The sequence below is a fragment of the Pseudochaenichthys georgianus genome, chromosome 12 (assembly GCF_902827115.2).
Source record: "Pseudochaenichthys georgianus chromosome 12, fPseGeo1.2, whole genome shotgun sequence".
Taxonomy (NCBI): Eukaryota; Metazoa; Chordata; class Actinopteri; order Perciformes; family Channichthyidae; genus Pseudochaenichthys; species Pseudochaenichthys georgianus.
Genome location: NC_047514.1, coordinates 13661420 through 13687136, shown reverse-complemented (window position 1 = coordinate 13687136; position 25717 = coordinate 13661420). Strand labels below are relative to the sequence as shown.

General features: G+C 42.3%; 1 protein-coding gene, 1 long non-coding RNA gene and 1 pseudogene across 3 annotated transcripts in view; 2 read left to right on the top strand and 1 right to left on the bottom strand.

The window, feature by feature from the left end:
- Positions 1 to 1423, top strand: part of ctif (CBP80/20-dependent translation initiation factor) — a 60517-nt gene extending 59094 nt beyond the window's left edge. For both annotated transcript variants that reach the window (XM_034095945.2, XM_034095944.2), the window contains 2 exons: positions 163 to 216; positions 867 to 1423. In XM_034095945.2, the coding sequence (XP_033951836.1) occupies positions 163 to 216; positions 867 to 1091 (279 nt within the window). In that variant the 3' untranslated portion in view covers positions 1092 to 1423. The remainder of the gene's footprint in view (positions 1 to 162; positions 217 to 866) is intronic.
- A 7391-nt stretch (positions 1424 to 8814) lies between these two features.
- LOC117456683 (uncharacterized) lies at positions 8815 to 10335 on the top strand. Its single transcript, XR_004553266.2, has 3 exons — positions 8815 to 8936; positions 9168 to 9346; positions 9889 to 10335. It is a non-coding gene; the product is annotated as an uncharacterized lncRNA (long non-coding RNA).
- Positions 10336 to 12294: 1959 nt separating this feature from the next.
- LOC139434905 (uncharacterized) lies at positions 12295 to 24045 on the bottom strand (annotated as a pseudogene).
- Between the last annotated feature and the right edge of the window lie 1672 nt (positions 24046 to 25717).

Sequence of the window (25717 nt, the reverse complement as noted above, 5' to 3'; positions counted from 1 at the left end):
CTCTTGTGAACTGATGAACACACACTTGCATTTGCTTAATCTCTTACTGTGGCCTACATCCAAATATATACATATTTTTATAAATCTGCCTTGTTGCTGTGCGGCTCTTTGCTTCGCAGTGTTCCAGTATATTCAAATATGATCTGCTCTTGTCCCTTATAGCTATTGGAGTCTACTGATGTGAAGGAAGATGCAGTGCTGTGCTGTTCAATGGAGGTATGGTTACACACACACACACACACACACACACACACACAGGTAATACTCGTGTTTTTGTTTCAAGCTAAAGGCTGATTTGAATTTAAGTGCCAGGCAAGAAATGAAATGCAGTAAAACATCTGAACAAATGTATGTGAAAAGAAAAGATCCAGCCTATATTGAAACCCATAAAACCCATGTTTCATTTGAATGTTCCTTTAATGCTGGAGAGGTCCACAGTATGCACAATCTCAAACCCATATCTTTGATATTCCATGGTCGTCTCCCGAGGGTTATGAATAATAAAGTAGTGTAGGTGAATTTAAGTAGAACTATGGATTTAATCAGACTTGGGTCGTGGTAGAAGAACTGAAATCTCTCAGCAGCAATGATAAGAAAACAATAAAAAGCGGCGAAACAACAGAAAGCGCAAAGATAGGTGGCTAACACTTCCCAGATGCTCACAAACATATTCCTCGCAGTTTTGATGACTCTCTCTCTCACTCTCTCACACACACTCTCCATGGCCACAGGGTGTGTGAACTCTCCTGTCTGACTGCATCTACAGTAACAAGGTGCCAGACGTTGTGTTTTGCTCTCTGTAAGCGACACACACACTTCCTCTGACCTCCTCCCTCCCTCCCTCCCTCTCCTCGTCTCTCCACCAGCTCCAGAGTATGGGGCGCCTCCTGGAGGAGCAGCTCCCTGAGATGATGACGGAGCTCCTGGCCGCCGTCAGGGACAAGATGCTGAGCCCGGGCGAGTCGCCGCTGACCCGCTCTCTCCTCATGGAGGTCATCGAGCTGCACGCGCACCACTGGAACCCCCTGGAGGCCCTCACCACCCAATACTACAACCGCACCATCCAGAAGCTCACCACCTCCACTGCCTAGGTGCCAGAGAGGAGACCCCCCCTCTGTTGCCCCGGAAACATTTTCCATTTGAGCATCAATGTGCTCTTCCACTTTTACCAAAACATAGGAATTTAACAACACTCTAAATAAATACATGCTTTACGTTTTTTTTATACATTTCACTCATTTCTCCAAGATGGGTGACCACTACCGCGAGAAAGAAAACAATCACTAAACAGGACCCCTGATCCATCAAGGCAACACTACATGTGGCGTTCAAACAATGAAAAGCGTATTTGACACACAACAGCAGCGTATATGTGGCCAGTAGGGGCCACACAGGGCTGGCCACTGAGGGATATCGGGGGGGGGGGGGGAGACAACAGAGGGGTCACACAGGGGAGAGGAGGAGAGGGCAGCAGCAGCAGCGTGCCCGTAGGGAATAGAGAGATTCGTACCCAAAGATGAATGGAGGAGAGGGGGGTCAGGGTAGTCCGTGTCAGTCTCTTCATTGTGCTCATTTGCCCACCGCCCTCCCCCTTCTCTCTGTCTCATTCTCCCCCCCTCCTCTGTCTCTCCCTCAGCCCCTGGGGTCTGTGTGGCTGATAAAAGAGAGAGGAGGCGGCAGGGAGCAGACACGGTGCTGTCTGTCTGGGACCGGGTCAAAGGGCCTCACTGTGGAGCTCCCACAGCTCCTCCCCCCCTTTGTCTCCCCCAGCCCCACACCCCCCAGCAGGAAGCCTTTCTGTGGGGGTGAGACAGCGGGCCTGCTTGGCCTGGCTGGGCGGAGGATAAGGATCAGGCTGGCTGGAGCTGGGTGGCAGATGGCTGCTTGAGCCCATGTGAGACGACACACCCCTCTGGCACCCTGCCCCCCCCAGCCCCAGGGGGGCGAGCATTAGAAAAGCATTAAAACAAAAACACTGCTGTCTGATATTTCTTTTGTTTGGTCCTACAGAGAATGGCCTCTTCCACTCTGTGTAGCCGTGCATGTACATGCTTTGTTCACCACATCTTTGATATTGTTGTTATATTATTTTTTTAATCATTTAGTGTTTTTGTAAAGTCTTGTTTTTACGATGAAATGTATGTATGAGATGGTAGCGGTAGGCCTTATTGCACAGATTTGATTTGTTTGCACTGTTTTGCTTTTTCATTCAAAAAGAGGCAAAAGTTTGAATTGGGATCCGTGCTTATGGATTCATATTGAGATCTCAGTAGTTACTGGTTTCAGCAGAGTGAGGGATTGTAGTATGTTTTAATGGACTAGTGGCCTTGTTGTTTATCCATCTTTATAGGAGCTCTCGGGTTCAGCAGAGGGCATGCTGAGGGAAAAAAATGTTGGACTTATATAAACCGTTGTGTTGCTGAAGAAAAAATCAGTTGAGAGAAAAAAAAATGATGTCCAAAGTACACTAAAAAGAGCATGGCACAAAGAGAAGTGAAATGCTTCTTTCAAAAAAGATTCTCCTACTCAAGCCATTCTTTGCAGTGGACATTTTGCAAGTGTTTAACATTGACTGTATTTGCTTTGATTTCCAGGAAAATGACGTGTATTTGAAGATGACACTGAGGAAAAGAAGAAATGTTGTTGTATGACCTCATTAGCTAGTCTTACGTGACCCTTATTCCAGCTCCTGTGGAAATTATGATATCGACGTACCAAGCCAATCATGTACCATTTGTAAATGGGCTTTATATATAATCTGCTTACAGTATATTTACAAGTATTTAAAACCATTGGGATCGAGGAGGACAGTGCAACCGAGATGTTGCACACAGGAAGACTGTGGTTGTGTGGCTAGAGTTTGGCATTTCCATGCATTTGTTTCAGGAAATAGCTCTTTGTTTTGGGAGTCGTCACACACACGCACGCACACACACATCCATACTTAGTTTCCCATTTAATCTCTGTGGGCAGTTTTAAGTGTTTTTTTATATAATTTGCTCTGTCTTGCATCAAGAATTAAGATCCTGTGTGGTAGAAACACAACCCAGAAGATGAGTTAGATGAAAGGTGAATAATGCTCACAAATGTTTTTCTGAGGTGCAGCCTAATCGTCTGTAAGTGTGTGTCTGCTTAAGGAGTTATTTGTTTTATTGTTTTTATTTTGTTGTCTTTGTTTTGTTTCTAGGTTTCTAATTAAATTATATTTAGCTCATTTATATATATTTCCCATCTGGTGGGTTTTTTCAAGACATGAAACCGTTGTGATACCTAGCTTGCTGTGTAAGTGTGGTATTACCATGTTTTAGCAAATGAAAAAAAGACCCACGGTGTATTTTCATTATGCAAAGAGCGACTGGCTCTCACAGCAGATGGGGGCAGGTGGGGATCGCCCCCTCGTCTGTGGCTCTGGAGCCCCCCCCCCCACCCCGCGTGCCCTTAGACCCCTCTGCTCGGGTCACATGACTTACTCGACGATTGAATGAGACACCCCTTCATTTGCATATGCTCATGAATATTGAAAAGCTGTAGATTGGCAATAGTGGGTCATCTTGTGAGCTCTTGTTTGTTTTTCTAAGCAACTGAAAAAAATAAACTAACAGGAAAAAAATGATGTGAAGAATCAAACTGTGGTGTGTTTTTCTGTCTGCTCACTTATCAGCACCATCACATGGCCGTCGTCGTGGCATCATAAAGATATTCAGACATCGCAAAGGAAACAATGGTGCACACGCTGCTTCCTCTGCCATTAACAGATTGACTGCGTAACTAATCCTAGCACCCCAGTAGGCCATTAAACTAACAATTCATACATGTGCACACTGGAACTGCTCATTTACATGTCCTCGCCTTTACATGGTCACACATTAAACGGAGCACACTTCAGAATTTTAACAGCAGCACGTCCTTGGCCGTTGATTTGCCTTTGGTTGGCCCTGACACATGCCTGGGGCTCCCCGACTGCGGGGCGTCCCAACGGAAGATCTCAGTGCCGGTGTTGCCATCCCACTGAGGACCCCCTCTCTAGAACCTATAGTCCTTCATCACTCGCCCACATCAATCAACATAATCCCAAGCGTCAGAGTATTTAAATCCATTTGACAGTATGAACCACACTTTAAATATTCTCCATCAACACTGAGAAGTTTTGTTTTGTTTTGCTCAGTTGTGCCCTTGACGGAGATGGATTAATGATGATGGTTTCGTTTCGTCTATCATCATAAGCTTATTTTAACCACACTACAAACGGGGACAATAGTATACAGTATAAGAGCAACCCATGCAACAAAAAGAGCGTAAAGAAAGATCAGCAGCTGTAGTGGAAGAAGAAAGGGAGGGATAAAGAATGTGGGAAGAAATGGGACAGACCAAGTGGAATAAATGTAGGAGGAGATGAAGTGAGAGAACATATACAGTATAGATATATACAGAAACGGCTGGATCTTGGGACAGTGTGGGAGAAGCCTATTGAGGAATAAAGGGAAATAGTGGAAGAAAGACAGCCAGCCCCGACTGACAATTAGCATCACGGTTCATTTGGCTCTGTGCAGTGGGGACAGGCAGTTGAACGTTAGCCCTGAGGAGGAAAGTCTCGCTGGCTGAGCTGCTGGAGCCCAAACTGGTGAGAGACAGTAGCCGTGGTGCCAGCATACAATCAGATCACATTACAACAGCATGATGTTATTTGTCTGAGAGAAAAGAGACACAATAAGGGGGAAATTAATAGTCAACAAAAGGAGTCTGAGTGATATATGGATTGATGTAGAATGTTTTCATTTATGGGAAAAGACATACACTACAACATAGTATAGTATGTCGAAAATATGAGAAAAATCGATATAGTATGTTGATAAAATGAGAACAAATAGCATAGTTTAGTTTGACGAAAATATCAGAAAAAAATTGCATGGTAAATAAGAAGAAACAACATTGTATAGTAGGCTATGTCGAAAATATAAGGAAAAGCACCGATACATGTTCAAAAATGTAAAATAAAAATACTTAGTTTATAATGTGGAAAATACGAGAAACAATGACAAAGTATAGTCAAAAATATCAGAGAAATATCGGAAGAAATAAAAGCAGCATATTATACAAAAGTTATACAAAGCGAGTAGGCTGTCGAAAATATGAGGAAAAACAAGATGGTATAGTATGTCGGAAAAAAACATGGTACTGTATAGTATGTCCTGTGTGTGTGTGTGTGTGTGTGTGTGTGTGTGTGTGTGTGTGTGTGTGTGTGTGTGTGTGTGTGTGTGTGTGTGTGTGTGTGTGTGTGTTCTATCATTACTATACTTGTGGGGACCTAAATCTGTTTACATAGTCACGTGTGGGGACTGGCTCCCCTTATGGGGACAAATTGGAGGTCCCCATGAGGGGAATCATTAATTTTAGGGTGAAGACTTAGTTAGGTTTAGGTTAAGGGTTAGGGTTAGGTTAAGGGTTAGGGTTAGGCATGTGTTGGTTATGGTTAAGGTTAGGATAAGTCTCCAGGAAATGCATGTAAGTCAATGTAATGTCCCCTGAAGTGATGTATACATGGTGTGTGTGCGTGCGTGCGTGCGTGCGTGTGCGTACGTGCGTTTCCACACTGATTCAGAAGCATCCATTGTTTTAGTCAGACAAAAGCCGGCTGCATATCGGCTTGCCATGATGACGAACCAACCTTCTTCAAGTGCCAGCACATCCTGTGTTCAAGCATCTTCTGTTGTCTGATGGCTCACAGTGTTTTTTAGACTTTTGTGTTTGTGCCCTCCGTCTGGAGAGTCTTGCTGTCTTTGATCAGCACACAAAGAAACTAGAGGAGAGTGCTGCAGAATGTATGGTTTGGTCCGAGGGGGACAGAGGCCAGATATTGTGTAAAACAAAGTAGATTTAAAACACACAGAAACATCCCCAGATGTTTTCCTGCTGTACGTTTGCTGTGGGAGAAATCAATATCTGTGGGCTACCAAGTGGTTTTAGCTCGCTCTCTTGACCTTCCATCTCAGAAGCAGCTACTGCACTAGAGTTTATTCTGCTGCCCAAAAAACAGATTGCATCTCATCTATATTTGGAAGCCAGTGATGTACCTGAACGCGTTCAATGAACGATCGTTCATGAACGCGTTCATATTTTGGGCGAACGTGAACTGAACGTACTGTATTTCCGCTAGATGAACGTAATTGAGAACGCGTTCATTCTCAGCGCTGTATAACGGCGTTCAAAAGTGCGTTCATTCTCAGCACTGTATTATAACGGCGTTCAAAAGTGTGCCAGATTTCATATGCCTTTCAGCCGAAAACCCAGTTAAAACACACCGTAAACAGGCTTCAAAATAATGCGGAAAACCACCCAATTTGGCAACAGCAAGCTGCCTGTGACGCGTACGCGCCTGTCACCCCTGGCTGTCGCACTAAAATATAAATATACTAAATATATCAGACTCCTCACAACAAACAATGTGGAACCGCGGAACCGGCGAGCATTGAATGAATGCATGAATTAGTATGGACGAAGCCGAGAGCAGCTGCAGCAGCACTCGCTCAGAGTGAGAGTCTACGGCAGGGGTGGGGAACCTCCGGCCTCCGTATACGGCCCGCGAGACAATTTGGTACGGCCCTCGAGGTAATTTATAAACACACGCAAAAAATAAAAAAATGAAAGAAATCTAGACCGCAAACAAATTAAACAAGCGAGTGCCTGTTTTTCCTGGCCAAGATCAGGGTCCTTGAACACAACACGAGCCTAACGTGTCATCACGTGGTATATGTCTCGACTGACAGGGGTGCAGTTCTGACGGAGAGCACCAGAACGCCACTCCAGCACTTCAGAAATTGCAGAAAGTCCATACACATGCCGCAGTTTCTGCGTGTCTGTGTCTTTAGTTGAAAGCCCAGAGGCGATCTGCTCATCTGTCATACAGTCAATAACTTTGTTGTTATCATTAGCATCTGGTTAGCTAGCTATGCTAACGAATATAAGAAGCTTTGTCTACAACCAGTGAGGTAAAGGCACATCTTTATATGATCATTATAGTTATAAAAAAAATAAGAGAATAAAGTAAACAGGTATAAAATACTATATGACAGTTATTAATAAAGAAGAATACAGTTTGAAAGGGGAGTGATTTGTCAAATATCCATAAATTAAAAGTAAATCTGTTTACAGTTCTGTTTCATCTGGGTGTTGAGAGATGTGTCCATCGATCTCCTAATGTTGCTCTCAAAGTGCACCAGATTGATGCTTTTAACTTCAACATTTAAAAAAAATCTAAACTAAATACATTTGCACACATCTTGTGTCCAGATCTTTCTGTTTTGGTGGTCACGCCACACCGTGCACGTGCATGCATACGCGAGTCATGGTGAGATATCTGGATTAAGAGGTTGCTTTTTCTTTGCACAGAATGAAATGAATGGGCTGTGATTTTAGTTTTTTTAATCAGAGGTCAATAACTTGTACGGCCCTCTGAGGATATTGTAAAAATTGAAATGGCCCATTAACATCGTACAGGAGACAAATAATAGTTCGCAGCAACGTATTGAAAAAATAACTATGAACTATAAATTAGTTCATTTTTGAAACCATGAACTTTAGTTCAACATTTTGAATTATGAACTATGAACTGAACTAGTTCATTTTAAAATATGTGAACTGTGAACTGAACTAGTTCATGTAGAAAGTGAACTTTCCCAACACTGTTGGAAGCAGACATTTTAGTTCTACCGATTCTTATGTGGATCTCTGGACTATAGTTACTATATAAGAGTTCGTATTGGTGTCCCTATTTTTTTTGGCTACATCTAATTTAAATCTATGTGTAATCTACATATCTTTATATTTTGCCATGTATTCCATAAAATACCACACATTTTTTATGATTTGGAAAATACATGTACAGTTTCTGGCATTATCTGATTTAATTATGGCATACAGTAAAATACTTTGATGTTTTGATGACTTGAATATGTTTTGTAAACACATTTGTTGTTATACTATTACTTTTTATGACATTTTATGATAATTCTTGTCTTTTTTCGACATACTATACTAGGACTTTTTTAAGGCATTCTTTAATGATGACCTATACTAAAACATTTTGTATTCTCATGTCTGAGACAAACTCTACTGTGTCTTTTTATAGCACTTTTTATACAAGATACCTTCTACAAAATTCTACCTATCCAGTCAAAGTTATTTGTATTTGGCTCCTTTGGGTGTTGTGTCTGTCAAACGTGATCTGAACCAGAGCGGAAACTGGACAGCTGCATTCCTGCTTCCTGTACTGGCAGTGGAGGAAATGATGTCATGACCTGCTCACTTCCTGAATTAACTGTTTCAGTGCCCCTTTTGGTAAAGCACCTGCTGAGTCACTAAATCAACCAAATTAGATGTTGGTATTGCTTTCTGGAAATGGTTACGGTTGGGCGTATTCATTTAGGGGGAAAGGGGATTAATAAGAAACTTCAGACTCCTAGGTTTGCAACTCTTATCAATTTAAGGTGAGGAGACATAAAGGCCCCGACACACCAACCCGATTTTGGGAGTCAGAGGCCGTCAGAGGCTGTCGGGCATTCGCGGCGCCGTAGTCAGGTTGGTGTGTCCCGCACCGTCGACCGTGACACGCCTTATTTGGACAACATGTTGAATCGGCCATGCATCGGGTCTGGCAGTCGGACCAACTAATCACTCTGATTGGCTGTTCAGCTAGCGAATCAGTGCATGAGAAGCGAGGCGGAAGTGAGGGACGTAAACAAATGATTTAAGAAGGCACACACAGACTGCTATTCATTTTCATCTCATCATGGCGATCTGGAATGATGCAAACGAAGACCTACTCATCACCTTGATCCAGGAGAGGCCAGCTCTGTATGATATTACGGAGAAAAGATACTCTAACCGAGTAGTGAAAACCGGACTCTGGCGAGAGATTGAAACGCAACTTGGTTTCTCGGGTAAGATTATCTTTTTCATCAATTGAGCTCTTTAGCAGATACTGTTGGCTTTTTATTGTTTTCCAGCTTACAGTGACGTTAACGTGAAATGTAATTTGTTATTTCAACCTTGTGTTTTGTTGTTATCTTGTTGCTAGCTGTTGCTAGCTGTGCAGTTTGGCACTGCATATAGATATGAATTGGACATGCTAACTAGCCACAATGCTTACATCGTTTATTTGTGTGCTTCAGAGAAAGAGCTGAGGAATTGGGATTCTCTGCGAACCCAGTACACCCGGTACAGGAAACTTGCCCCTTCGGGTAGTTGTGGAGCACAAAGGACGGGCAGACAGCAGTGGATCATAACCAGGCTGCCGTTTTTAGAGCCCTACACAAGAAGGAAGGAGAGTACTTCGAACCTCACCATCACGGTAACTATTTTATTTGTTGAGTACAAATAAGTGTTTCTCGCTTCTTTCATTTACAAAAACATTATTTTCATTCATTTGGTGGTTACAGTGTTAAATATAATAATTAATTAATTAATTATTGATGTGCTCATCGCCTTAATGTTGCAGCTGGTAAAGGAGGAGCTAATTGAAATTACATGATATACTGCTGGGTAGCTTATGAAATTCACCATGGGATCAATAACGCTTTTATCTTAACCTATAATAATTAGGGCTGTCAAGTTAACGCGTTTAATCGCGATTAAAAATTTTAATCGACTGACAGCCCTAATAATAATACATGATAAAATATGTCTTATATTTTGTAGTGTTCTGAATCTTCTAGAAGTATGTCTTTAGCATCTGAATAGAGCATCACAATGTACCTCTCACACTTGACCACACCCCAAACTAATGGCATACACATTTCAGGGTATTGTTTTGTTATGAATGCTTAGTAAACAGTTTTAAGAAGCCATGGTATTAAATCCAACTAACTGTGAATTTATTTAAAAAAATGTAAGGAATGTCCGGTGGCTGCAGAATCAACCCCCGGTGGCACCAGCAGTGAAACCTCGACCAGCACCACCGAGGAGTCCTTCCACTTTGATGCTGAGCCCTGCACTCCCCTGGCAGAATCCACCATCTGCACCACACCGGCACCGCTCGGAGAGAGGCCAAGCACACTCAGCACTCGAAGGCTTCCGGCGAAGCGCAGGATGATGATACTAAATGAGATACTGTCTACCGCTGTTCATTGTTCAAGATTGAAATGTAAATGTGCAAGCCGTTTTTCTGCCCGACTATTCACATGTAGCCTTTCATACGTGATGGTTTCTTCATTCTCGAACTGTTGTGGAGCAGAACTATACAGTTGCAGGATTAGTCTCAAGTACCTCAATATAATGATAGTATGTCTGCACTTTGTGCTCATTTCATCATTCATTCATGTATTTTATATTCTACTAAAACTGAATCAAACCATAAACAAGGTGGCCGGTTGGGATTACTATATATATATATATATATAAAATATATATCTGCATTATTTGATCCCACTTTATGCTTTGCTCTTGCTGCTTATTTTACACTGATTTGATATCTTATGTTTCTGCCCCTCTGTTAATTCTCCCATTATCCTCCTCAATCTGCCTAGAAGTATTCTAATGTTCAATCAATCAATCAATGTTTATTTATATAGCCCAATATCACAAATGTTACATTTATCTCAGTGGTCTTCACAGTGTGTACAGAATATCAGTATGACAATACGACACCCTCTGTCCTTAGACCCTCACATCGTACAAGGAAAAACTTCCAAAGAAAACCCAGTTTAAAGGAAAAAATGGAAGGAACCTCAGGGAGAGCCACAGAGGAGGGATCCCTCTCCCAGGACGGACAGACGTGCAATAGATGCCGTGTGTAAATTGAAAAGATAATACATTTGCAACATAGGTAGTCCAAATGTTTGGAAATGCATGTGTGTATAATAGGAAGATGAATCCACGAGGATATCCATCCAGGACCACAGCCACGACTCAAGATCCAGCGCTCGCGATCCAGGACACAGGACCGCAGGATCATCCATGACTCCGGATCCCAGCGTATATAGACACCAAAAAGAAAGACATTTGGGGAAGCTGGGTTAATCGGAACAGGAGAGTACACAGGTATAGACAGAGAGAAGGAAGAAGTAAGATGTCCCCCAACAAACTAAGCCTATATCAGCAAAACTAGGGGCTGAATCTAATCAGCCCTAACTATAAGCTTTATCAAAAAGGAAGGTCTTAAGCGCACTCTTAAAAACGGATAGGGTGATTCGAGGAACAACCAACAACCCTGCATTCTTGGAACGCAATGCCCTAGTAGGACAGTAGGGTATAATGAGTTATTTAAGGTAAGATGGCGCCTGTCCATTAAGGGCTTTGTAGGCGAGAAGAAGAATTTTAAATTCTATCCTGTGTTCTATAGGGAGCCAGTGTAAGGCAGCCAGAACAGGAGTAATGTGGTCCCTTTTCCTAACTCTGGTTAGTACACGAGCCGCAGCATTTTGAATTAGCTGAAGCGACTTGACTTCTTGGTACTCCCTGATAATAAAGAGTTACAATAATCCAGCCTAGAAGTAACAAATGCATGGACTAGTTTCTCTGCATCGTTTTGAGGCAAGATATGCCTGATTTTTGCAATGTTACGTAGATGGAAGTAGGCGGTCCTTGAAATTGATTTTATGTGGGCGTTAAAGGATAAATCCTGATCAAATATAACACCAAGATTCCTTATAGTCTCACTGGAGGCCAAATTAATGCCATCCATAGTTAGTATATCTTTAGATAATTTGTTTCGTAGATTCTTCGGGCTTCAGTTTTGGTCGTGTTTAACATCAAAAAGTTTAAGGTCATCCACGTTTTTAAGTCCTTAAGGCAGTCTTGAATTTTATTTAGATGATTAATTTCATCAGGCTTGATTGATAAATATAGTTGAGTATCATCCGCATAACAATGAAAGTTTACAGAATGATTCCTTATAATATTGCCTAACGGAAGCATATATAGTGTGAACAAAATAGGTCCGAGCACTGAGCCCTGTGGCACTCCATGGCTAACTTTGGTTTGCGTGGAAGATTCATCGTTAACACGTACAAACTGAGAGCGTTCAGATAGATAGGACCTAAACCAGCCTAAAGCAGTTCCCTGTATGCCAACTAAGTGCTCTAGTCTTTGCAATAGGATATCATGGTCGATAGTATCAAATGCAGCACTGAGATCGAGCAAAACAAGAATGTTGTAGCTGTTACTATAAACAATACTAATGCTAAGGCTGCAACTGACAGTTATGTAAGCACATTGTTATTGCTTCTTATCGCTGTGTGATTAAAAGAATAAACACAAATAGCAGGATAGGCAATGCTAAACTTTATTTCGTACCTTCATACACACATAACACAACATTAGAATGAGCTTTTATCAACGCCTACATGATGATAACCTGTGAACATGACAGGAAAATCCACATGACATTAATACAGAGCGGGCAGAACTGAAATATGCATTCAAAGAATACACTTTACCAAATCTTGAGGAAAATATCACAACACAACCCCTTTATGAGCCAAACCACCATGAAAGAAAACTATGGTGCTATATCTTATCCCACTGAAAAGGCACTGCACCGATACCGTTAAAATATTGGCATAGTTCATCCCTGTGATGCTTGGCTCGAGCTGGATTATTGGTGGTGGGTGGCAGGGTGGCTTGCCGTAGGTCAGGGTCTTGTCTCCAGCTTCCTGGGACAGTGCCATGATCGGGTCCTTCCTGGTCAACAACTCCCGCCATGTATGTGCTACAGTTCTCTGTGCGCAGGAAGTTGTGCAGAGCACAGCAAGCCAAAACAATGGCCTCCACTTTGGCAGTGTCTTGAATGTTTATGGTGGTTAGGAAGACCCGAAAACGGTTGGCTAGGATGCCAAAGGCATTTTCTACCACCCTCCGAGCCCGTGACAGCCTGTAGTTGAAGATGCGTTGCTCTACAGCTAGCCTGCGGTTCGGATAGGGCTTCATGAGGTACTCTTTCAGGGGAAATGCCTCATCTGCCACAATGTGGTAACAAACCGCCTGGTCAGAAGCAGGAAGTGGTGCAGGTGCAGGGATGTTGAATGTCCTATTCTCCAAGGCATCCTGCAGTGAGCATCCACCAAACACACCACCATCTGAAATCCTCCCATTACAACCTACATCTACATACAAGAACTTGTAGTTGCTGTCGACCAGTGCCATTAGCACTATTGAAAATGTATGTTTGTAGTTGAAGTAGGTTGATCCAGTTCCTGGAGGCGGGCGGATGTTGATGTGTTTCCCATCCAGGGCACCTAGGCAGTTTGGGAAGTCCCACTGAGCCTGGAATCCATCAGCTACTTGCTGCCACTCTTCCACTGTGTCTGGGCACTGAAAAACAAAACATATATTTTTTAAGACCCATGCTTCATATGGCAAACCAAACATTTGCTGTTCAAATGCCTACAGACCTCACTGTATTACATAGAGTTTGCACAGTAAAACCAGTAAGTAACGAATTGCCAGATGGTAGACACTCCCACTCGGAACTGGTAGGAAAGGCTCCTGAAGCTTTCCCCTGCAAATATTAACAAACACATAACTGAGTTATCTACACAAGCAGCTGAACAAAACACTCATTAGCTACAAAACAACAGGTTATAGTTTGATTACTTTAGCTACTATGAAGATTCAGACAAATGATACAAAATATAATAATGAAATATTTTAACAAGCATTATTATAGGAAGAAGATAACGCTTTATTGATCCCTTGGTAAATTCTCAAGCAACCAAGCAGTACTTTGGTTTTGTACTTACACTAGTACATCTACATTACACTGCGGTACTACTATTTACTAAAGCAAAATATACAATAATATACAAAGTGCTGCAATTTTAAATATAGCAACATCTTTAGCTTGCATACCTGTTGCCAAAAATCGCAGCGTAACCATCAGACGTGTCCCCACGGAGATGCAATCCCGGTAGTTGGTGTTTTCCCTCTGGATGATTGGAGTGATGAGTTCCTCCAACATGTGGAACTGCACAGGAAAAAGCCGAGCGAAATTTCTGAAATCTGGCACTTCATTGAATTCCAGCTCTCGACACAGGTTCGGGAAAGCCCCATGAGCTTCTCGCTGTAGTATCCATGACTTCACCCATTTAGTGCGGTTTCTCCTAATTCTTCGCTTCCGCTTCTTGAGAGACTGTTGCTTGAGAATGTCTTCCACAAGTAACACTGCAATGGCTGATAGCTCCAGTGCCGCACGAAATATGTTTTAGATGGACGAGAGGGAAAATGGAACGCACACGCTATTTGTTGTTGTTTATATCACGGTCTGTTCTTCTTCTCTGTCTTCCGGTTGTTGCCTCTTTTGAATGACGAATACACACTACCGCCGCCTGCTGGTAAGGAGAGTTATTGCCACTCACGCACTGAAGTCGGTGCGGTGTGTTCCCGTGCGACACATGGCCAAAACGCAGGAGAACACGGCCAGGCAACAGCCGACTTCAGCGTCGGCTAGTCCTCTGGTGACTGCTTGGTGTGTCAGGGCCTTAAGGCTGCGGCCACACGAGGACGAAAACGGCTAAACGCATAGGATTAACGCAAACGCAATCGCAAACAAGCTTCCGTCCACACGCAATAGTCATCCGGATAGTGTCTGTCCACACGAGACAGCTCCGTTTAGCTCCAACCGCTGGAGAAGCTGCAGTACATGCAGGAGCCTGTACGTGGTGCTGTAACTTCCTCCACAAAAGCAGCGAAGAAGCATGGTTGTCATGGTTGCCCTTCTGTTTATTCTCCGCGGTGGGGGCCGAGGGAACCGGGCAGAGTTTTTCGCCAGTCAACGTGTATTAAAGTTTAAATCTTCCGGACAAAATTATAAAAGTGCCGGTCAAAGGTCTTCTTTGTTATTTATTGAGCTTTAAAACAAATGAATAACGACTCTATATAATATAATGATAAAATACACGGAGCCTCTCTTTTTCCTCCCTCTCTTCGGACAGCGTCAGTGTCTGTCTCATGCAGCAGCTCATCCAGTAATCAGTGACCCGGCCGACTAAAAATAAACATATTTATAACTAGTTTAGGGAGTTTGAGAGGTCATTAAAATAGCTAAGGCTGATGATCTGACTTGAAGTGTGTGTTTTGCTGCAGCGGGAGGAGCTGCAGGTGAGCAGAGCTGCGTGTCTCCGTCCTGTCAGATTAGACTTCACTCGCGAGAGAAAGATAAATAATCTGAATTCAGGGTGCAGTTTACTTTGACGTGGGGGTGAGCAGCAGAGGTGGGGAGAGGCGGGGCTATTGCCTCATCATTATTGCTGTAGATGTTGCACAAACAACTGTAGCATGGTCAATAGCGTCCGGAGCACGATAGCAACTCTGCAATCCGCCATTGTTGTTGTTGTTGGTGGCGAAACACTTCAGCACTGGCGCGGGGTAAGCGGAGGTGAGCAGAAGAGATGGGGAGAGGCGGGGCTATTGCGCAATCACTATCAGTGATCTGAAAATGTTCGGATCGGGCGTACACACGGAGCCGTTTGACCCCCCAGAGAGTTGCGTATGCCTTTCTATCCACCTTGGGACCCGTTATCGTTTCCTCAGTTGTTTAGTGCCGTATTCGGTCGTCCTCGTGTGGCCGAACGGTCTATATGACACTAAACAGTAACGCAAACGACCGAATTCGTCCTCGTGTGGCCGCAGCCTAAGATAAACCTTTATTGATCCCCGTAAGGAAATGCAGGTGTTAAAGCAGAAACAGGATTAAAGTTGAAACACAGGATAGGACAGGTACAAAATCTCAAAAGGATAAATAAGAATAAAGAATGTAAATAACAGTATGAAATATAATATCAACAATAGAATTTGCTGGTTCATTTTATAAGTGATTATTAAAACATAATAATGTCTTTAAGTGCAAGTCCAGAGTACGATGCAAATCTACGGTGGTTGTTACATTTATAGTTTTTATGTGGGGTCAGTCTTGGATGCTGAACGTGCTCCTCATGTTCACTTGCTCCGCATGAAGGGGGTAGGGGGAAGGAGGGGGATAGAGTCCAGCTTCCACCTCGTAACCAACATCAAGGCCAAACTATTTCTTAAATGCAAAAAAGTACCAAGCATCTATGCTAGACAGATACTTTTCTCTTAAGGAAGAGTAGAAAATGCTCACAGCGAGGTGCCAGCATGCTGAGATTTAACAGACATAGTGTGTGCCATGTGATCATTTGAAATAAATGACAGCTTCCATGCAGTGTGACCAGGGGAATCCAAGTCAATGCAGCATTGTCGATTACAATTCTGCAGTTTTTGAAAAGTCTATAAATGTTTTCAATAGCTCCCATATCATGGGACCTCTTGACTCCAAATTCCTACACTGGACCAGTCACTCTAGGATGTGTTCCTGGTAAAATCTCACACAACATATTTTTTCTACAGCAAATCACACATTTTCATGTCTGCCAGTGACAGGTCCTTAAACAGCTTGTTTTTAGGTGAGGAAACATGACGTCTTTGTTGTTCATGAGCATGTTTGCAGTGTTATGACTGGTAAAGTGTGCTGCAGTTGGTTTTCTCACTTTGTTGCTGCTGCCAGCAACACGCCACACACACACACACACACACACACACACACACACACACACACACACACACACACACACACACACACACACACACACACACACACACACACACACACACACACACACACACACACACACACACACACACACACACACACACACACACACACACACACACACACACACACACACACATGCAGCCAACATCAACATACAGACCTTCGTACAGGGAGGGGAGAACAAGGGGGAATTAAAACAAATTAAGATAAGAGGAGAATCAATAGTCAAAGTACAGAGAAACCAAACCTAACTTCAGATCATTGTCCTCTCTGCCTTTTGTCTCTCTTACAAGGTTCATCTCAGCTAAATGCTGTAATTTATTAAGAATGTGGTGTGTGTGTGTGTGTGTGTGTGTGTGTGTGTGTGTGTGTGTGTGTGTGTGTGTGTGTGTGTGTGTGTGTGTGTGTGTGTGTGTGTGTGTGTGTGTGTGTGTGTGTGTGTGTGTGTGTGTGTGTCATTTCCGAGCTTGACCAGACCAACCACCCAGAAGTGTGTCTTCCTTTGTGGCTGACAAGCTGGCGTGAGCAAAGCTTCCGCTGTGAGCTGCACTGAGTGGCTGATCACTCAAGCAGAAATCAACAAACACACACACATTACACACACAAACTTCAACATAATTACAGATGAGAAGGGACATGAGCAGCCTCAGTGGAGGCTCTGCTGCTAACTGGAGCAGAGGTGAACACACACACACACACTGCAGTTGTCGGAGGTCGTTGGAAGTGTCCGTAGACAAGCAGTGGGAAGTAACACCTGATGTCTTTGTTGCCAGGCTCCCGCCTAGCGACTGTCATTGTGGCAACCCGCTGCGATGTGCTCGACCCTGTTGCTAGGCAACCTGAACTTCTGTGACGGAGAGTCAGAAAGTTCCGCGGTGAGAGCGAAACTGAAAGACAGAGAACTGAAGAGAAACATAGAATAAAAACATTAAGAGGTCTATGAAGGTCTGTGGACAGCTTATCACACAGAGCAGTGAATCTCACAAACTTAAGGTAAAAGAAAGAGTTTCTTCACCAAAAACTGCTGCTTTCACAGACCCACAGCCCCGCGTGCCAGCAGTCCTTTGATTTGTGAGGTGCCATGCTGTGCAAAGCGCATTTCCAGTATACTGTGTGTGTAAACACACACATAAAAGAGCTCAGCACCCAGCCGGTGGATCACATGGACTACAAGGTAAAGCTTTGTCCACGTCCCTTCAGACTCTCAAAACACACACACACACACACACACACACACACACACACACACACACACACACACACACACACACACACACACACACACACACACACACACACACACACACACACACACACACACACACACACACACACACACACAGTCCCAATACACAAACACATTTCATCTACAAAACCTGCATCTCACAGCCTGTTTTGTAAAAAAAAAAAAACATGATAAATAGGGCATTTTATCTAAAAAATAATGAATATCTTTGGGCTACAACTAATGAATAGAATAGAATTGGAGGATGAAACCCTCTTTAATGGGCACACATACATGCACACAGCACACACAGGGACATTTGACCTCTGCATTTAACCCATCCTAGGAGCAGTGTAATGCTTCTAGTACCGACTATTTTCATTACCAAATCTGTGTCTAAAAAATTACTTAAAAGATAAATTGATTATCAAAATTGTTGCCGATTAATATTATGCCAACATATTGTTCCAGCTTATGATTTGATTAATTGGTGATAAAGATTGTTATCAATTAGTTTTGTTGTGGGTTTGACTCATCAAATTACTACATTAAAAAAATGTTTATATTACAGCCCAGTGCGCAGTGTTACCTTTTCTAAAGACGAAAGCAGATCTTCAGACCTCAGTTCTGTTTTATTTAACTTCTAAGATATGTTTAAATAAAAAAAGCTTGAACAACAGTTGTCATGGTAAAAGAGAGGTTATTAGTGTGTCCTCAAATAAAATAGAAAATGCCCTTAATGAAAAAGGTTTGGTTTAATCGAAACAGATATGAGACAAGTCTTAGATGGTATATTTCAATGTAGTCTGAAGCTGCTTTAATACGTATAATTAACACATTCTGAGCCATGTTCCTGCAGTAGAGGTAGGTGTGAAGATAGCCTCTGACATTTCTGGAGCTAAAACAAGTTCTTAGAATAACCTGACGTGCCTACAAATGACGGAGGATGATTCAGAGGGTGAGGCAGAGGCACAACTAAATATAACGGTTACTGTCCAAACTCTACTAGTATTGGCATTGTGTGAACACTTGTGATGTGAGTCACAGTGATTTGGACTGGCGAGTGTCATACGCAGACAACTTTCAGGCAGCGCTACGGTCTCTCTGTTAGATGATGCTCGCTTTATGAGATTTGTACTACAAATTCTGAAATAAGATTGTGTGTTTGTATTTGTTAATTGTCATTCACTCAAACTTATACAATCAACTTTAAAAAAAGATTACAGACAACTTGAGCTCGGAACAAAAAGGAGAAAAACAACTTCTAGGGAGATTTACTATTACATTTTTAACCCTTGCAATGTCACAACATTATATTTGTGCATTTGTATTAAGATATATATTTTAATGTATTTATGTCTTCCAAACTTTTCTGACATCCTATTCGCATTATGTTCACTTGATTTGAGCTGTTTGTCCTGTATATTTCATTATACTATTGACCCTGTGTTAACCGACAAATACTTTTAACAATGTAAAACCGAACTCCAACATGCCCTACAAGTGTGTTTAACTGACGGGTGTTTTTTTAAAGCTTCTGAAGTAATTTGTGGTTCAAGAATCATAACTTTTTATAAACCATGTTTCATCTTTTGTGGTTAAAACTCCCAACCAAAATAAGATGATGAGAAACAGTTAATAACCGCCATTGCATCATGATGTCACTATTAGTGAACGGTTCATGACATGAAACATTCGTGCAGATGTGAATGGCCACCATGACAGTTTTTGCACAAATTCCTTTATTAAAAACGGATTCAACACCTACAGTTAACTGTTTTACACACAAGTTAACACTGGTGTGAATCCACCTCCTCTTATTAAAACTGTACAAGGGCTTCATTTACAAGGCAACGACCAATGCGAACATTTTACATTTTTTGATGAGCTACATAAAGAAAATATGAACCCATGAAATATGGTATAAATGTGTACACTTTTACCGGCTTGCAGCAGTAGGTTGCCTTTCACAGCATACAAGACAATAACCAGTGGACAAAGGCATAAACATTAAACCACTCCCTGCTACTTTTAGAGCCCCCAATTATTTTTGAGATGTGTGTGTGTGTGGACAGTGGGGGGAACATTTAATTGATTTATACCATCAGACGTTTTAAACATCATAATAATATCCAGCTACACAGAGACTGTTAATGAATGTGTTGTTACTCAAGGCCAATGGAAAAGAGAATAAGAAGCATAATTACGCTGAGCTTAGAACTCGGTTAATTCATCTAATAAAGAGTATTGTTGCAAGCGTCTGCTCACCATAACATGCTGGGTTTATTTATACTAGCTGAGCTTTGAAGTACGCCGACAAAAGAACAGTAAAAAGTAAATTAATAAAAGAAAAACAATTGGCCAGTGTGTTAATTATTCAGAACCTCTTCATTATTCTTGTCTGTTTCCACTGCAGCAGGTTAACTGCTCTGAAGTCTTTGTATCTTACACTAGATCCAACACACACACAGAGTTGTTGTCTTGTTTTCTCTCTTCATCTTCCTCTTCAAATTACGCTAGACGCTAAAAGAGTTGTTTTCTTCATGTCAACCCCCCCTTTCTCTCCTCTGTTCTCTTTTTAACTTTTACATAACAACAGCATGCCCACTTGGCACCTACAAGCAAAACACACACAGCACACATTCAAACACACACTCGCACACACGCATACAAACACAGACATTAGATACAGTAGGCGTCTTTACTCGTTTAGTCTTCTTGTCTCCAAGTAACTGAAGTTGGTGCAGCAGTAGAGCAGCTGCCGCCTGTTTAATTGTCTGTCTGTCTGTCTGTCTGTCTGTCTGTCTGTCTGTCTGTCTGTCTGTCTGTCTGTCTGTCTATCTGTCAGTCAGTCACACACAATGTCCACATTAGTCTGTGAATTTGGAAATGAATCCCTTTCAAAACAAACCCAACTGTCATGTGACAAGCTCTTAACAAACATGGCAGATATACACATGTTGATAAAGAAACATATGCTTCCATGTGTGTACAGCATGGTTTGGTGAGTATGAAAATTATGTGAATGACAAGTGATGTCATCATCAAAACACTTTATGTATTGATTTGTTATCTTTAATATTATATTTTTGTTTGTAGTTGTGGAGACCAAAACCATTCCTCGACTTTTTACCTCAGAACGTTTTAATAGATTCAAATAGATTCAAAAGCTGAATACATAATAATCCAGTGCAATTTAACCTCATTGATAAAAGCCTCAATGCTTAAAATTATTCTCATTATTCTGTACAATGCTGTTTTAGGGACATATTAAGTTAAGAAACCCAGCTACTATGACCTACTTACACACACTACCTACTGGTAAACAAAATACTTCTAATGGTATCTTTTGTTCAATCTAAACAAATACATATTTCTTAAACTCTCTCTGTATATATATATACAATGACATTTTTGATTACATTTAAAATGCCTTTTTATGACCTGTTTATGACATATCATACCATTACTTTTTATGACATTGTATTACCGTAACATTGTAATTACTTGTATTTAACGATGATGAAGATATAGATTATGACCTTTTGTATGACATACAATACTGTGTACAATACTTACTTTTTTTTGTGAAATACTATACAATGGCATTTTGTATTACTTGAAATGAAATACTATACTAACTATGACTTTTTAATGAAATAGCAAAGTATGATTTTTTAAAAACCATACTTTTGGATGACATACTATTCTTTGAAAAAAAATTCTGAAACGTTTTCTGACTTGTTATACTATGAGATATGTTTTGCTCTCATACAGTTCACAATGAAAATATGTTAATAAACTATTAAATATAATAGTTTTGACCTTCATGTTTTGACAGGATCTATCCATTGTTACGACCCTTGTCGTTATGTGTATTGTGTGTAGAGATTTCCTTCGAGTCTTTTAGTCCTTCAGAATTATTAGGTAGGTTTAGTAGTAGGCAAGGCATGGTTAACAAAACTGTGAGTTTGTGTCTTAAGGGGGGGGGGTGTCACGGCTGCTGCTGCTGTCTGCTCGTTAACCTGTCTTGGATTGTTTTCAGCTGTGTATGTTATATGTACACTGAACAAAAATATAAATGCAACACTTTTGTTTTTGCTCCCATTTTTCATGAGATGAACTCAAAGATCTAAAACATTTTCTTTATACACGAAATAACCATTTCTCTCAAATATTGTTCACAAATCTGAAAATATCTGTGATAGTGAGCACTTCTCCTTTGCCGAGATAATCCATCCCACCTCACAGATGTGGCATATCAAGATGCTGATTAGACAGCATGATTATTGCACAGGTGTACCTTAGGCTGGCCACAATAAAAGGCCACTCTAAAATGTTCAGTTTTATCACACAGCACAATGCCACAGATGTCGCAAGTTTTGAGGGAGCGTGCAATTGGCATGCTGACAGCAGGAATGTCCACCAGAGCTGTTGCCCGTGAATTGAATGTTCGTTTCTCTACCATAAGCCGTCTCCAAAGGCGTTTCAGAGAATTTGGCAGGACATCCAACCGGCCTCACAACCGCAGACCACGTGTAATCACACCAGCCCAGGACCTCCACATCCAGCATGTTCACCTCCAAGATCGTCTGAGACCAGCCACTTGGACAGCTGCTGCAACAATCGGTTTGCATAACCAAAGAATTTCTGCACAAACTGTCAGAAACCGTCTCAGGGAAGCTCATCTGCATGCTCGTCGTCCTCATCGGGGTCTCGACCTGACCGCGGTTCGTTGTCGTAACTGACTTGAGTGGGAAAATGCTCACATTCGATGGCGTCTGGCACGTTGGCACGGATGAATCCCGGTTTTCACTGTTCAGGGCAGATGGCAGACAGCGTGTGTGGCGTCGTGTGTGGCGTCGTGTGGGCGAGCGGTTTTCTAATGTCAATGTAGTGAATCGAGTGGCCCATGGTGGTGGTGGGGTTATGGTATGGGCAGGCGTATGTTATGGACGACGAACACAGGTGCATTTTATTAATGGCATTGTGAATGCACAGAGATACCGTGACGAGATCCTGAAGCCCATTGTTGTGCCATTCATCCACGACCATCACCTCATGTTGCAGCATGATAATGCACGGCCCCATGTTGCAAGGATCTGTACACAATTCCTGGAGGCTGAAAACATCCCAGTTCTTGCATGGCCAGCATACTCACCGGACATGTCACCCATTGAGCATGTTTGGGATGCTCTGGATCGGCGTATACGACAGCGTGTTCCAGTTCCTGCCAATATCCAGCAACTTCGCACAGCCATTGAAGAGGAGTGGAACAACATTCCACAGGCCACAATCAACAACCTGATCAACTCTATGCGAAGGAGATGTGTTGCACTGTGTGAGGCAAATGGTGGTCACACCAGATACTGACTGGTTTTCTGACCCCCCCAGACCCCCCCAATAAAGCAAAACTGCACGTTTCAGAGTGGCCTTTTATTGTGGCCAGCCTAAGGCACACCTGTGCAATAATCATGCTGTCTAATCAGCATCTTGATATGCCACACCTGTGAGGTGGGATGGATTATGTCGGCAAAGGAGAAGTGCTCACTATCACAGATATTTTCAGATTTGTGAACAATATTTGAGAGAAATGGTTATTTTGTGTATATAGAAAATGTTTTAGATCTTTGAGTTCATCTCATGAAAAATGGAAGCAAAAACAAAAGTCTTGCATTTATATTTTTGTTCAGTGTATATGAGATGTGCCGTTGCCCGGACGCCATTGGATGCCAGTTTCCTGTCCCTCCTCCGGTAGGCGTGACCGAAGATCTGGATTGGAGCAGGTCGGGCCCGACTCACCAATCCCTGCCCACACCTTCCGGGGACTCTTACAAGAGTGTGTGCATCTCAGTTAGACGGGAGAGGTCTGAATCTGTGTTAGACGTCTCTCGGTGCTCTCCTTATGTTCTGTGTAGCTCTGTGCTAGTTATGCTACAGTGGTTAGTTAGGGTGTGTGCTTAAGTGTGTATTCTGTGATTTGTGACGGCGTCGAACTTGTGCGAGACGCCTCACTATTTTAGCCTTAAGTGCCCATAGTGCGCTATGACTGTGATAATCTGTGGCCTTCATTTTGTGTAGCGTTATTTTGAACAGATAGCTGGTTTTAAGAGCCTGTATTTTTGGTTATATCATCTTTATTTTGAGTTTATTATTCAAATCAACCTCTTACCAAGAACACCTGGTTTCGTGTTGCTTCTTTTTTACCGTAAGCGAGCTGGGGGCGTAACTTATTTGGGGGCTCGTCCGGGATAATCATGTTGGTAATTTGATAAATTCGAATCAGATGGTACATTTGTAAGCTTAGGTTAAATGGCGTTATTTGGCTGTGAGTCAGTTGAATTATGTTCTTCGCTTGAAGGAATAGACAAGTGTCGAAAAGACCATTTATTTAAGATCGCAGATCATTTTAGTCTCACGGTAAAGAAAAATGTAATAAAAGATGAGCTTAAGGCTCAGGTCATAGATCAGTTGGTGGAACGGGGTGTCCTTAAGTTGTCCGGCGAATCAAAGCTGGCTGTGTCTGACGGTACCATGGCCCATATAGAGTTCACACAGGAGCTTGATGGGGAATCCCTGGCTGCTGGCGCGTCGGGAGGGCAGGATGAGGAAGGTACACAGCGGGAGACGCCGGGTACACTTCCTCGATTCGATGCACTATCAATTGCAAGTGATGGCTCTCAAGATGTGGTGAGGATTAAAGTCTGCATAGCACGTCTTGAGATAGAGGCGAAGGAGCGGGACGGGCAGGCACAGCTACAGTTTCAGCTGGAAATAAGGAAGCTGGAGCTGGATGCGCAGACACACGCACCAGCCCCACCCGCAGGTATGACATCCAGTTCCACTAACTTGAATTCTGTTGGCTTTGATATTAGCAGAAATATTTCTTTGGTTCCGGTATTCCGTGAGATTGACAAAAATATGTGGAGTTCGGCAGGGAAAACGGAAGCATGTCCGATAAATGGGTCACAACATGTAAAGCGAATGATTTTGCTTCTCTGCGAGAATTGCTTCTGTTAGAAGAATTTAAGAAATGTTTGCCGGATCGTATTGTGGTGTAGAGTGTTTTACTGTTGTGAACCTGGGCATGTCATCGCCAACTGTTTGTCGCTGAAACGCAAACAGCAGCCAGGCACATTTTGAGTCCTTAGAGTCCTTATGAGTCCTTATGAGTTTGTTAGTCCTTCAGAGTCCGTTAGTCCTTAAGAGTCCTTATGAGTCCGTTATAGTCCTTCAGAGTCTGTTTGTCCTTCAGAGTCCGTTAGTCCTTCAGAGTCCTTATGAGTCCTTATGAGTTTGTTAGTCCTTAAGAGTCCTTCAGAGTCCGTTAGTCCTTAAGAGTCTTTATGAGTCCGTTAGTCCTTAAGAGTCTTTATGAGTCCGTTATAGTTCTTCAGAGTCCATTAGTCCTTCAGAGTCCTTATGAGTCCTTATGAGTTTGTTAGTCCTTCAGAGTCCGTTAGTCCTTCAGAGTCCTTATGAGTCCTTATGAGTTTGTTAGTCCTTAAGAGTCCTTCAGAGTCTGTTAGTCCTTAAGAGTCCTTCAGAGTCCGTTAGTCCTTGAGAGGTCAAACTTTTTTTTTAGGGGGAAATGTTTGATTTTTAGTTGGGGGGGTGTTACGACCCTGGTCGTTATGTGTATTGTGTGTAGAGATTTCCTTCGAGTCTTTTAGTCCTTCAGAATTATTAGGTAGGTTTAGTGGTAGGCATGGTTAACAAAACTGTGAGTTTGTGTCTTAAGGGGGGGGGGCGCAGTGTGCGAAAAAGTACACGTCCCACGGTCCGGGACGTGTTATTTACAATATCGGACAAGTAGATCTTTCAATTGACTTGTCCGGCAGACAAGTGACGTTTTTCGCCCTGATTTATTGACAAATTATTGATAAATTCAGTTTACAAAAGGCAGAACTCATTCGCAAATTGTACGTGTC